The following is a 12,657-nucleotide window of genomic DNA, read 5'->3' as shown; positions in this document are numbered from 1 at the left end:
CATTAGCGGAGGATAACTGATTGTTTACTAATAATAATCTTAGCTGATACCAATTTTCAACGTAAACAGAAATGTAACTGGCTGTCTTGTAAAATCACTTGTCACCCTGATCAGATAATCAGTGGCCTTAATGCTTAGTGAACGAAGAAAAAAAGTCTTTATATTTAAATGAGATCCCATTTGGTTGTCACAAGATTTAATGAGATTTTGTTCTATGTTTGTGTGAGAGTTTCAGAATTGTTTCATTTCATAGATCTTTAAGTGAACTTGTTTTGATGAGTTGATTACTTGTCAGCTGAAGCAAATATTATTGTATTAAGCCAGATTTGTACAGACAGAGCGCTATAGTCTGTGGGAATCAATGGTATTGTGTTATGTAGGACATTAAAGTTCACTACTAAGCTGCTCCTTAAAATTGACACGAACAGCTTCTGAATAAAGCTTTTATTAAGTTGACATTATTAGCTGACTCTTACATGCTGTCTCCAGTCCTCTTACAAAAAAACCTTTAATATTCTCTAAACTAACACTTAGTTCACCGTCTACTCGGCATGATAGACTATATGGACGGTGCTTTCTCTTGTGAGACCAGGAACTCTTCCTTTTTGTGATGTATTTGATAAGTAGCACTGCAGTGTTAATGAGGTTAGAACATGCATCTTATTGAAACTCTTCATTTTATTGTTAAATAATGTACATATATGGTAATTGTGTGACAGATGTTCCAATTGAACCTTTTATCTCGCTGCTGTTTAAGTAGCAACTTTTAAAATGGGAGGTTGGTCATTTAGGTTGCTTCTGGAAACTGCAAGGCTAATTCAGTGGCAAGTTAGTCTATCAGTTGATGTAGTGGGAAGGCTAGTTCAGTGGCAAATCAGCCTTTGGACAATGGATAATTGGATTTGAAAAAGTTTGTGGTTTCTTTAAGTAATTTTTCATATATTCCATGTTGATTTTGTCTATTATTTCAGAAATTGTTTCAAATTCTTTGTATAGAGAATAGATCATTTATTGAGCGTCTAACGTAATCAAGCTTTTCGGCAACAAAGTGCTGCAAAGTGAAAGCAATAACGCAATTCATTAGAAGGTCAATACAGTGGTTTTCGGATATTTGAATAACCTATTTTTCAGTATAGAATATTCAAATAAGAGGAATATTCAATTATCAGAATGCTAAATTTTCAACATGTTTTAGTACAAATCACGCATGATTGTAAATTTAGAAGTTGTTTGTTGTAGACAGTTACCGATTCTAATGATATGGTATGTGGAAGTTATTAAATCTGAATAAAATAGGGGACATAAGTATAGATTGATTACAGATCATTTACTGACCTAATGAAATTAAGTTTTAGTGGTGTTGCACATTTCATAACCAGTCCTGTCCTATGAACAGACTCGGTTAAAACTGAGTTGCTTGGTTAACACTTCTAAAGGATCTTTTTCACAGATTTTATTGAAGTAACAGAGCACAAGGAAGTGAACACAGTTCATTATAATCAACAATTTTGATATGTAAAATCTTTCTTGTTCAGCATTAACAAAAAAATGACACCGAACAAGTTTTGGCCAAAGCAGGAAGGTCTGAATCTGCCTTCTTAATAAAAATATGATAAATGTCCGATTATTACTTTTGAAGTTATGGCTGTTTTTTCATTTTCTGTATGGAAACTTTGGAGTTGTGTGGGTAAGCAAGTGCATTTTCCTCACACAGGTAATATCTATGTCATAATTGTTTGTGTATTAATCTGTTATGCATATATAAAGCATATCTATTTATATTTTTCCAACCAGACTTGAGCATATTTACTTTTTGTGTTTTTCAGTCCTACACAGAGCAGTAACATCCCATTGATGAGAATTGTACAGTCCGTGAAACATACAAAACGTACAGGGTCTAAAGTTCTCAAGGAAGGCTGGATGGTACACTGTACTGATAAAGACAGCCAGGTTTGTATACTGGTTTACATTTAATTGTAAACAACGCTAGACTGGTAGTACTGGCAAAGACAGACAGGTTGTATTGCAGTTCATATTGACTTAAAAACTTCACTAAACCAGTAGTTCTGGTAAGAAGTAAAAACAACCAGTCTGTAGATCCAAGGACAATGCTCTTGTAGAAATAAGCTTTCTTGGGACAATTCGTAGTATGATTAAAGAGTTGATTACAAATTGTAAGGTGTATTAATGTTCAGGTTGCTACCAATAACTTCATTCTGGTGTTGATGTTCAAAGAAATGTAAATATAAGGTTGGCAAATGCACTATGATGTTTATATTGTAGCTGAGGGCAAGACAAAAATGTTCATTTCTGAATAAAGCAATCAGGTATAGCTGCATGTACAATTTGATGACTGTTTGGCTCTTTATTGAGTTGTATTCAATCCTGATTTTATGTTATTTCATGATGTTAATGTATTTACAGAGGAGGAGGCACTACTGGAAACTGGACAGTAAATCAGTTACTATGTTCCAGAACGAAAACTCTTCAAGATACTATAAGGTAGGTGATGAATGAAATTGTCAAGATTTCGCCTGTTGGGTATTCCATGAGATCAGACAGAATGAAAAGTATGTTTTCATTTTAGCTTGTGTTTTTCTTTTTCAGCAAAGTAATTTCTTATGTAATTTTGGCAGATGGATTTAGGCTGGAACATTGCATCATGTTTAATTCTGATTGTGTCGGTGCGACGTTAAATTCAACAAAACATAAAACATTAACAATTCTTTTGAGTACCTTGTCACTGGGGTAGATTCGATTTTATTGTGCCATAGCAGTTCACTGTAGTTTGTGTAATTCAGTTTTTTAGCTGTTAAAAACATGTTTGTTACCCTTCAAGTGAAGACTTTATCCTGGTTTGAAGTACGTGACCTCTTAAGATATTCTGTATTGAAAGAAGATCATAGTAAACATTGATATGTAACCTTTTTTCAGCTTATTTTAGTTTTTGTGTTGTCTGTAAATAAAATCAGTAAAAAGATCCTTTGAAAGCATAGAATGAAACCAAGCAAAATAATAGATTTAGTTTGATTGAATCTGTTCATGAGAGATAATGGAAAGTGCAACACCCCTCACGACCCTTGCACAGGCTTAAGCGGAACTCTACGCATGTATTGAATGGACTCCATGATCCCAAAGGACCAGAAAATATAACAACACTTAAAAGTCTGCATAAATGATAATTAGTTTCACTGAGTAACTTTTAAATTGTATATCTTTGATATTTGATAATTTTTTTCTTGATGCACTATATTCCTAGTTAGTAAGCAAAACTTTAAATCTCAGCTAAAATGGTTTATTTGCGTAATTTGTATGTATAAGATATATTCTATTTATTATCAGTGATATTTTCTTTTCAGGAAATTGCCTTAAATGCTATAATTGGAATAGAATCTTTCAAAATGGACCCGAGTAATGAGTTTCCAAGAGCACCACATGTGTTTGAGTTGCGCGTACAAAACATGATATACTATGTTGGTGAAGATCCGTTCTATGGCTCTGAGGAGGGAAGCTTAGTTGTCTCTACAGAGAGCGGGAAGGGGTTGGAGCAGGCACGTCACTGGGAGCACGCTATCAGGCAGGCATTGATGCCAGTGACGCCAACATCCAGCGTTAACCAGGGTACTCAACCAAAATGTATGCATGACCTCTTTCTTTCTTTACTATATTTTGCAGTCATTTCTGTTAAACATGAAAAATGGCAATAAGGGCTACAGGCCTGCAGTTAATCCTAATTTTGAGATAGTTCAGGTCTGTTATCTTTGGGAAATGGGGATCAAAAGGAAAAATCAGTTTTTGACATACCTTTTTTCCATTAGAATGTTTAGCATATTTTTTTGAAAGAAGTTATTGATGAAATCTCTTTACTAGATATCATTAAAATACCTGTAAAAACAAATCCGTAAAAGATGTATTGGATCTGACAAGAAGAAAAGGATAAAATGTGTGTAAAACTGCAATTAGGAAATCTTGTTTAACAGAAACCTTTCTCTTTTGATCTAGAGTTTCAGGGATTTTTTTATTATTAAAAACTACAATAATTGGGAAATCTTCTTAACAGAAACCTTTTTCTTTTGATCTAGAGTTTCAGGCATTTTTTGATTATTAAAAACTACAATAATTGGGAAATCTTGTTTAACAGAAACCTTTCTCTTTTGATCTAGAGTTTCAGGGATTTCTTTATTATTAAAAACTACAATAATTGGGAAATCTTGTTTAACAGAAACATTTCTCTTTTGATATAGAGTTTCAGGGATTTTTTGATTATTAAAAACTACAATAATTGGGAAATCTTGTTTAACAGAAACCTTTCTCTTTTGATCTAGATTTTCAGGGATTTTTTAATTATTAAAAACTACAATAATTGGAAATCTTATTTAACAGAAACCTTTCTCTTTTGATCTAGAGTTTCAGGGATTTTTTTTATTATTAAAAACTACAATAATTGGGAAATCTTGTTTAACAGAAACCTTTTTCTTTTGATCTAGAGTTTCAGGGATTTTTTTATTATTAAAAACTACAATAATTGGGAAATCTTATTTAACAGAAACCTTTCTCTTTTGATCTAGAGTTTCAGGGACTTTTTGATTATTAAAAATTACAATAATTGGGAAATCTTGTTTAACAGAAACCTCCCTCTTTTAATCTGGAGTTTCAGGGATATTTTGATTATCAGCCTGTAAAAATCTCAATGTTATAAAATTTTCAAAGGAGGCAGTACCAGTGTTTTATCCACTGATTTGGGAATGGGCCGAGGGCCTTTACAATTGGGAAAAATGTATCTTAAAACATCTGAATTGGGATTTGTTAAAAAAGTGATATTTTTCATTAATTTAAAAAAGTTATATTTTAGAAAAAAAATGGTCATAATGCATTAAAGTAGAATTTTGCCAGTTTTTTAACTTTAAGAATTTTAGCTTTGAAATTGGGAAAAACATACAAACTATTTGGGATTGGGATATATTTTGGGGACCAAATATCGACCAAAACTAGTCTGTTTCCTATCAAATTTTTTTTTTTATTATTATTAAGTATTACAGTTATAGTTTTCAAGTTTCAAGGCTGCTTTACATTTTTTTTTCAAAACATGAATTTCACTGTATAGATTCAAGAACAGAGTTTCTGTCCACTAATGCATTATTCATCTGTATGTAACCTTCTTTGGAGAAATCCCTGAATTGTCAATTTTCTCTCGACTATTGTATTGAAAGGATGATGTTTTTTTCTAATGTCATATGTTTTAATGTCTCGTAAGATCAGCTTTTTATCCACGTTTTATCACCCCAGTGTGAATTTATATTGATTTTGTTGTCCTACAAATTCTTTAGTGTCAATTGTGATTTCCCCGTACTGAGCTCTATCTTATTAGGACAGTTTCTGTTCACTGGAAATGTCTGGACTGACTGAAAATTGCAAAAATTCTCATTTCTTCACAACAGTGATCACAAAAGTAATTAAAAATCGTTTTGCCTTTGGCAATTTTTTATTTGCAGAGAAAAAAATTTAGGGAATAACTTGTTAACCTGTACATTCTGCTGCATTTTTTTTTTTTTGGAAGGAAGAGGATTTAAACTTCGGAGCCATAACTAATTATGTTAAATTTTTAAGTGCAGTATAAAATATTTAAGACATGCAGTTTGATGCTGTCTCTTCCTTTCTTTTGTTCAATAGATGTTATTGTAATGTGTTCATGCAAAGACAGATATGCCAGAAATAATAAGGAGAAACATTATTGAAGTTTTTCTTGGAGGAAATCTAATTCCTGCCTGTTTTCTTTAACCATTGATCTAGCCTCTGTTTAAGAAAAATGCATAATGCGAAAAAAAGGATATTTCCGTAGTACCAATAATGTTAAAACAATGCTTTTCTGTTATACATAAAAATTGATATGTAAGTGCAAGGCTGCTGACATTCATTGTCTGCAAAGCAATACTGTCATATTTGTGTGAGCCTAAAATTGTGTCCCTTTTTTGTCAGCTTTGGGATAAACTTTTCCTCTTTTTCCCTTTTGAAAGATCACAGTTCAGCTTTGGGAAAAAAATCTAAAGCTATTTGATAAACAAAGTTATTGCTGTGTGTGATTGGTTATATAAAGTGTCACAAAAAATCCTACATAATAGAGTCCAGGCCCTTTCCTGAAAACTTATTGCTCATCTGATTTTTTGGGAAAAAATGATGAGTTATTGTCATCACTTGATCGGTGTCGGCGTCGGCGTTGCCTGGTTAAGTTTTATGTTTAGGTCAGCTTTTCTCCTAAACTATCAAAGCTATTGCTTTCAAACTTGCAACACTTGTTCACCATCAAAAGCTGACTCTGTACAGCAAGAAACATAACTCCATCCTGCTTTTTGCAAGAATTATGGCCCCTTTTGGACTTTGAAAATCATGGATAGGTAGGTCAATATTTCTATTATACAGAGACAAAAAAATCAGATGAGTGTCTGCACCCGCAAGGCGATGCTCTTGTACTTCTGTATATTCCTATAAAGGATCTTTTCCTCTATTGTAACACTTGTATATATGTCTATATTGTAACACTTGTACATGTATATATGTCTATATTGTAACACTTATATATGCGTCTATTATTGCAATATCTACATACTGTAAACCTAGAAATGTTTTCTTGCTTTTTAAATTAGCGCCTTTCGCGGGTAATATATTTCCGTGAAATTAAATAGCCACGAAAAACTCTGATCTAACAAAAACGCGAAAGATTTTAGCTTCAGCTTAAACAGATCGCTATAAAATGGTTCTATACTTACACATACCTGGATATTGATAACTTATATTGTAGTACCATAATTGTATAAAATGAGTGCACAAATCCACATTAACTCAATTGATTGACAAGTTATTTTTGTATGATGTAACAGCCTTTTCAATATCAATCCGTCAGGCAAACAGGGGATAAAAACAGAAACATTATGCATCTATCGAACGACATATACATGTAATTTATAGTCAGCAGCCAATGCGATATATTATTTGTATTTATTTCTGCTAAGTGTAGTTTAATCGCCTACTGCTTTAAATGACAGTGTAATAACAGCAATTTACTGACTGTCAATAATCGAGGGGTGGGGGTGGGGAATAACAGTTGATGTGGATGAAAAGGATTGGGGTACATTAATATTAATTAAAGGGTACAAAAAACTGAACGTTTTCGAGAATACTATAAATGCAATTATGTCGTGATACTTACTTTAGTATACTAAATATGTTCACTTGCGACTTCATTTTCGAGGGATTCGCGACAGATTTGATTCCGCGAATATTTGTACCCGCGAAAATGTCCACGTTTTGAAAAATGCATAACATAGTATCCTTGAACATTTCTAGGTTTACAGTATATGTTTCTAAATGGTTAAGTTAACATATGTGCATCTATATAATGTGTATTTAGCGATACCTCCTTAAAAATATCAGACTAAATGATACATATATTAACGTTTTACCATATAATAAAAAATTCAAATTAACTAGCAAAATTAAAAAAAAACAACTTGTAACATGTACTTTGTTATGATGTTTTCTAAAAATTTAACTGAAATCATTCAGTTTTGGATTGGATAATGTTTCCAGGTAGCGGGCCCCAGACCAGCTTGTATTAGCATTGTGTAGTTAAATATAATTGAGCCGCACCATGAGAAAACCAACAAAGTGTGTTTGCGACCAGCATGAATCCAGACCAGCCAGGATCCATGCTGTTCGCTTTCAAAGCCTATTGCAATTAGAGAAACCATTAGCGAACAGCATTGGAACCTGACCAGACTGCGTGGATGCGCAGGCTGGTCTAGATCCATGCTGGTCGCAAATGCACTATGTTGGTTTTCTCATGGTGCGGCTCAAGTACTTTGTTTATTCTAAATACAAAACTGAAGCACCCTACTAAAGAAAATTTTAATTCTGATGTAAAACTTTTAAATCATTTCGTTTATCAGCTTGAGAAACATTGCAAGTATTACATTTTTAGCTCACCTGTCACAAAGTGACAAGGTGAGCTTTTGTGATCGCGCAGTGTCCGGCGTCCGTCGTCCGTCCGTCAGTCCGTGCGTGCGTGCGTCCGTAAACTTTTGCTTGTGACCTCTCTAGAGGTCACATTTTTCATGGGATCTTTATGAAAGTTGGTCAGAATGTTCAACTTGTTGATATCTAGGTCAAGTTCGAAACTGGGTCACGTGCCATCAAAAACTAGGTCAGTAGGTCTAAAAATAGAAAAACCTTGTGACCTCTCTAGAGGCCATAATTTTCAATGGATCTTCATGAAAATTGGTCAGAATGTTCACCTTGATGATATCTAGGTCAAGTTCGAAACTGGGTCACGTGCCTTCAAAAACTAGGTCAGTAGGTCTAAAAATAGAAAAACTTTGTGACCTCTCTAGAGGCCATATATTTCACAAGATCTTCATGAAAGTTGGTCAGAACCTTCTCCTTGATGATATCTAGGTCAAGTTCGAAACTGGGTCACGTGCCTTCAAAAACTAGGTCAATAGGTCAAATAATAGAAAAACCTTGTGACCTCTCTAAAGGCCATATTTTTCATGGGATCTGTATGAAAGTTGGTCTGAATGTTCATCTTGATGATATCTAGATCGGTTTTGAAACTGGATCACGTGGGGTCAAAAACTAGGTCAGTAGGTCTAAAAATAGAAAAACCTTGTGACCTTTCTAGAGGCCATATATTTCACAAGATCTTCATGAAAATTGGTCAGAACGTTCACCTTGATGATTTCTAGGTCAGTTTTGAAACTGGGTCACGTGCCATCTAAAACTAGGTCAGTAGGTCAAATAATAGAAAAACCTTGTGACCTCTCTAAAGGCCAAATTTTTCATGGGATCTGTATGAAAGTTGGTCATCTTGATGATATCTAGGTCAAGTTCGAAACTGGGTCAACTGCGGTCAAAAACTAGGTCAGTAGGTCTAAAAATAGAAAAACCTTGTGACCTCTCTAGAGGCCATATATTTCATGAAATCTTCATGAAAATTGGTCAGAATGTTCACCTTGATGATATCTAAGTCAAGTTCGAAAATGGGTCACATGCCATCAAAAAGTAGGTCAGTAGGTCAAATAATAGAAAAACCTTGTGACCTCTCTAGAGGCCATATTTTTCATGGGATCTGTATGAAAGTTGGTCTGAATGTTCATCTTGATGACATCTAGGTCAAGTTTGAAAGTGGGTCACGTGCCGTCAAAAACTAGGTCAGTAGGTCAAATAATAGAAAAACCTTGTGACCTCTCTAAAGGCCATATTTTTCAACGGATCTTCATGAAAGTTGGTCTGAATGTTCTTCTCGATGATATCTAGGTCAAGTTCGAAACAGGGTCATGTGTGGTCAAAAACAAGGTCAGTAGGTCTAAAAATAGAAAAACCTTGTGACCTCTCTAGAGGCCATACTTGTGAATAGATCTCTATAAAAATTGGTCAGAATGTTCATCTTGATGATATCTAGGTCAAGTTCGAAAGTGGGTCACGTGCCGTCAAGAAGTAGGTCAGTAGGTCAAATAATGAAAAAACGTTGTGACCTCTCTAGAGGCCATTTTTTTCATGGGATCTGTATGAAAGTTGGTCTGAATGTTCATCTTGATGATATCTAGATCAAGTTTGAAACTGGGTCAACTGTGATCAAAAACTAGGTCAGTAGGTCTTGAAATAGAAAAACCTTGTGACCTCTCTAGAGGCCATACCCTTGAATGGATCTTCATGAAAATTGGTCAGAATGTTCACCTTGATGATATCTAGGTCAAGTTTGAAACTGGGTCACGTGCCTTAAAAAACTAGGTCAATAGGTCAGATAATAGAAAAACCTTGTGATCTCTCTAGAGACCATATTTTTCAATGGATCTTCATGAAAATTGGTCAGAATTTTTATCTTGATAATATCTAGGTCAAGTTCAAAACTGGGTCACATGAGCTCAAAAACTAGGTCACTATGTCAAATAATAGAAAAAACGACGTCATACTCAAAACTGGATCATGTGGGAAGAGGTGAGCGATTCAGGACCATCATGGTCCTCTTGTTATGCTCATGGAGTTACTGTTGTATTATTGTACAGATTAGAATTTTCATAATTGTTTACCGTATCAAATTCCTTCAAATCAATTCTGCTTCTTTAAAATAGGTAGTCACCAGGGGACAGGGTTAGATTTCTCTATGTAGCTATCATGAAAAACTTTTGAGTAATTCTTCTGTGAAACTGCTGGAAAAATTTAAAATTAATTTGACAGCAGTTTTCCTTAGGTGACAATCTACCAAATCCCTTCAAGTCATGTTGATATGTTAAAAAAAATGACTGCCTTAAGGTGGGGCTGATATTGTCTATCTGGCTATATGAAAAACTTCAATAATCTCCTGAAACTGCTGATCCAAATATAATTTCACACAAATAACCATCTTCCAAATTTCTTCAAGCCCCTGTTCACATTCACCTCTTTCCTCCATACCCCCCCCCCCCCCCCCCCCAACTTCAACATTTTTAATTGTTACTTTTGGATTAATGTGTTTCTAGATACAGTCTCTACATATCGTCACATCTTCAGCCCTCACCTATCTTACCCACCTTCTTCTTCCCCCACACCTATTAACCCACTACTATTTTAGCTCAACTATTCAAAGAATAGGGGAGCTATCCTACTCGCCCCAGCGTCGGCATGAGCGTCACACAAATGTTAAAGTTTGCGTACTACCCCAAATATTTTCAAAGTCCATTGAGATATTGCTTTCATATTTTGCATACTTAATTACCATCATGACCCCAGTCTGTAAAAAGGAGGAGGCAACTCTATCAAGCATTTTGACTGAATTATGGCCCCTTTTCGACTTAGAATAAATGTTAAAGTTTGCGTACCACCCCAAATATTTTCAAAGTCCATTGAGATATTGCTTTCATATTTTGCATACTTGTTTACCATCATGACCCCAGTCTGTAAAAAGGAGGAGGCAACTCTATCAAGCATTTGGACGGAATTATGGCCCCTTTTCGACTTAGAATAAGTGTTAAAATTTGCGTACCACCCCAAATATTTTCAAAGTCCATTGAGATATTGCTTTCATATTTTGCATACTTGTTTACCATCATGACCCAAGTCTGTAAAAAGGAGGAGGCAACTCAAGCATTTTGGCTGAATTATGGCCCCTTTTCGACTTAGAATATGATTATTGTAATGTTAAAGTTTTACTCATTGCTTATAATAATTTATACTATCAAGCACTGAGAATAGTCGAGCGCGCTGTCCACTGACAGCTCGTTTTAAATATTCTTTATCATCATTCACATACTCTCCCGCCCCCACCACATACACACCCTTCACACACACACTTTCCTGCCCTTATCTATTTAGTGGAAATTTTGAAAATATTCTTGTCAGAAAACACTGCCCCATTTTAGAAAAAAAATTACAGGTATCATCCTTGCATAAACATTTACCAAACCTGTTCAAGCAAGCAGTGATACTCAGTGATCTAGGGCATCATGACCTTCTTGTTTAATACTGTTGTATTTTTTTTTTTGCATGCTGTTATAACATATAGGACCTGTAGAGCGAGCATTAATATGAAACTTCTTGTTATTACCTATATTATATATGGTATATTTTAGATGGTCAAGCTAACAATGCTGGAGCCCCGGAGGAGCCTCACGACATCAGTCAGTTATACCAAATATTCCCAGATGATGTTCTCGGATCAGGACAGTTTGGTATAGTCTATGGAGGTATGTCTCAGAAGTTTCATTTTGTTCTAAGTCTTTAAATTTCAGTTTACGAATATGTTCAGTATTGATTGTAGGGAGAAGTTCATATTGAAGGCATTCAATACAGCAGTCCTAAATGCCTGTGCAAAATTTTCAGAAAATCTCTACATGAGATTTCTTGTTAAGGTAGTTCTACATGTTTAACTAACTGGAAATGATGGCGTAATGTCATTTGAAGCTACTAGACCAAGATCTTAATCTTTGGCATTTAGTTTGTATCATCATCTAGTGGTCCTCTACTAATTTCGTTCAAATCATGCCCCTGTGGTCAGAATTAGCACAGCCTGTTGGGATCACTTGTTTTACATAGATTTATATAGAAAGCTAAGACATTTGATCCTCTACCAAGAAATCATGTACCCATTTGAGTTAGGTGAACGATATAGGCCATCATGGCCCCCCTGTATTTGTTGACAATTAACTCAGACATGTGCATTTCATTGCATTTCCCAAGCAGTAACTGTTACTGATATATAACTGAAGAAATGTGGATTTAAGGAGATTACAGCCATAAGCTAACATAGCTTTGTGTCCAATTTCTTATCTACTGTTTTGTAAATAATTCATCTAATTTGCTGAAATGAAATATATTTAAACAGAATGTGCATTTTTTTTGGCAAACTAATACTCTTCAGCAATTAACTCAGAAATGTGACATAAGAAAATCCTCTGAAGCTACATTGTAAAACCATTATCATGTTCCCATAGCATTTAACCTTTACCCTGCTAAATTTCTAAAATGAACCAGTCCATCATTCAATTTGGGCAATACCATTTATTATTCAAAGGGGTGTTCACTGAAAATTTACTGACTGAATAGCGAACAGTGCAGACCATGATTAGCCTGCACGGATGTGCAGGCTAATCTTGGTCTGCACTGGTCGCAAAGGCAGAATAACTCGCC

At 34.6% G+C, this 12,657-nt stretch overlaps 1 protein-coding gene across 2 annotated transcripts in view; it reads left to right on the top strand.

Annotated features, from left to right (window-relative positions):
• Nucleotides 1–12,657, top strand: part of LOC123543672 (serine/threonine-protein kinase D1-like) — an 87,565-nt gene that overhangs the window by 49,166 nt on the left and 25,742 nt on the right. The window contains exons 9-12 of one of the 2 annotated variants that reach the window (XM_045329747.2): nt 1,827–1,950; nt 2,425–2,502; nt 3,360–3,621; nt 11,601–11,714. In XM_045329747.2, the coding sequence (XP_045185682.1) occupies nt 1,827–1,950; nt 2,425–2,502; nt 3,360–3,621; nt 11,601–11,714 (578 nt within the window). Of the gene's footprint in view, nt 1–1,826; nt 1,951–2,424; nt 2,503–3,359; nt 3,637–11,600; nt 11,715–12,657 lie in introns of both variants that reach the window. The other variant, XM_045329741.2, reaches the window with a different exon arrangement.

Source organism: Mercenaria mercenaria, chromosome 1 (assembly GCF_021730395.1).
Source record: "Mercenaria mercenaria strain notata chromosome 1, MADL_Memer_1, whole genome shotgun sequence".
In the NCBI taxonomy this organism is placed as follows: Eukaryota; Metazoa; Mollusca; class Bivalvia; order Venerida; family Veneridae; genus Mercenaria; species Mercenaria mercenaria.
The sequence above is the reverse complement of the archived record's forward strand: the minus strand, read 5'-3'. Positions and strand labels throughout refer to the sequence as shown.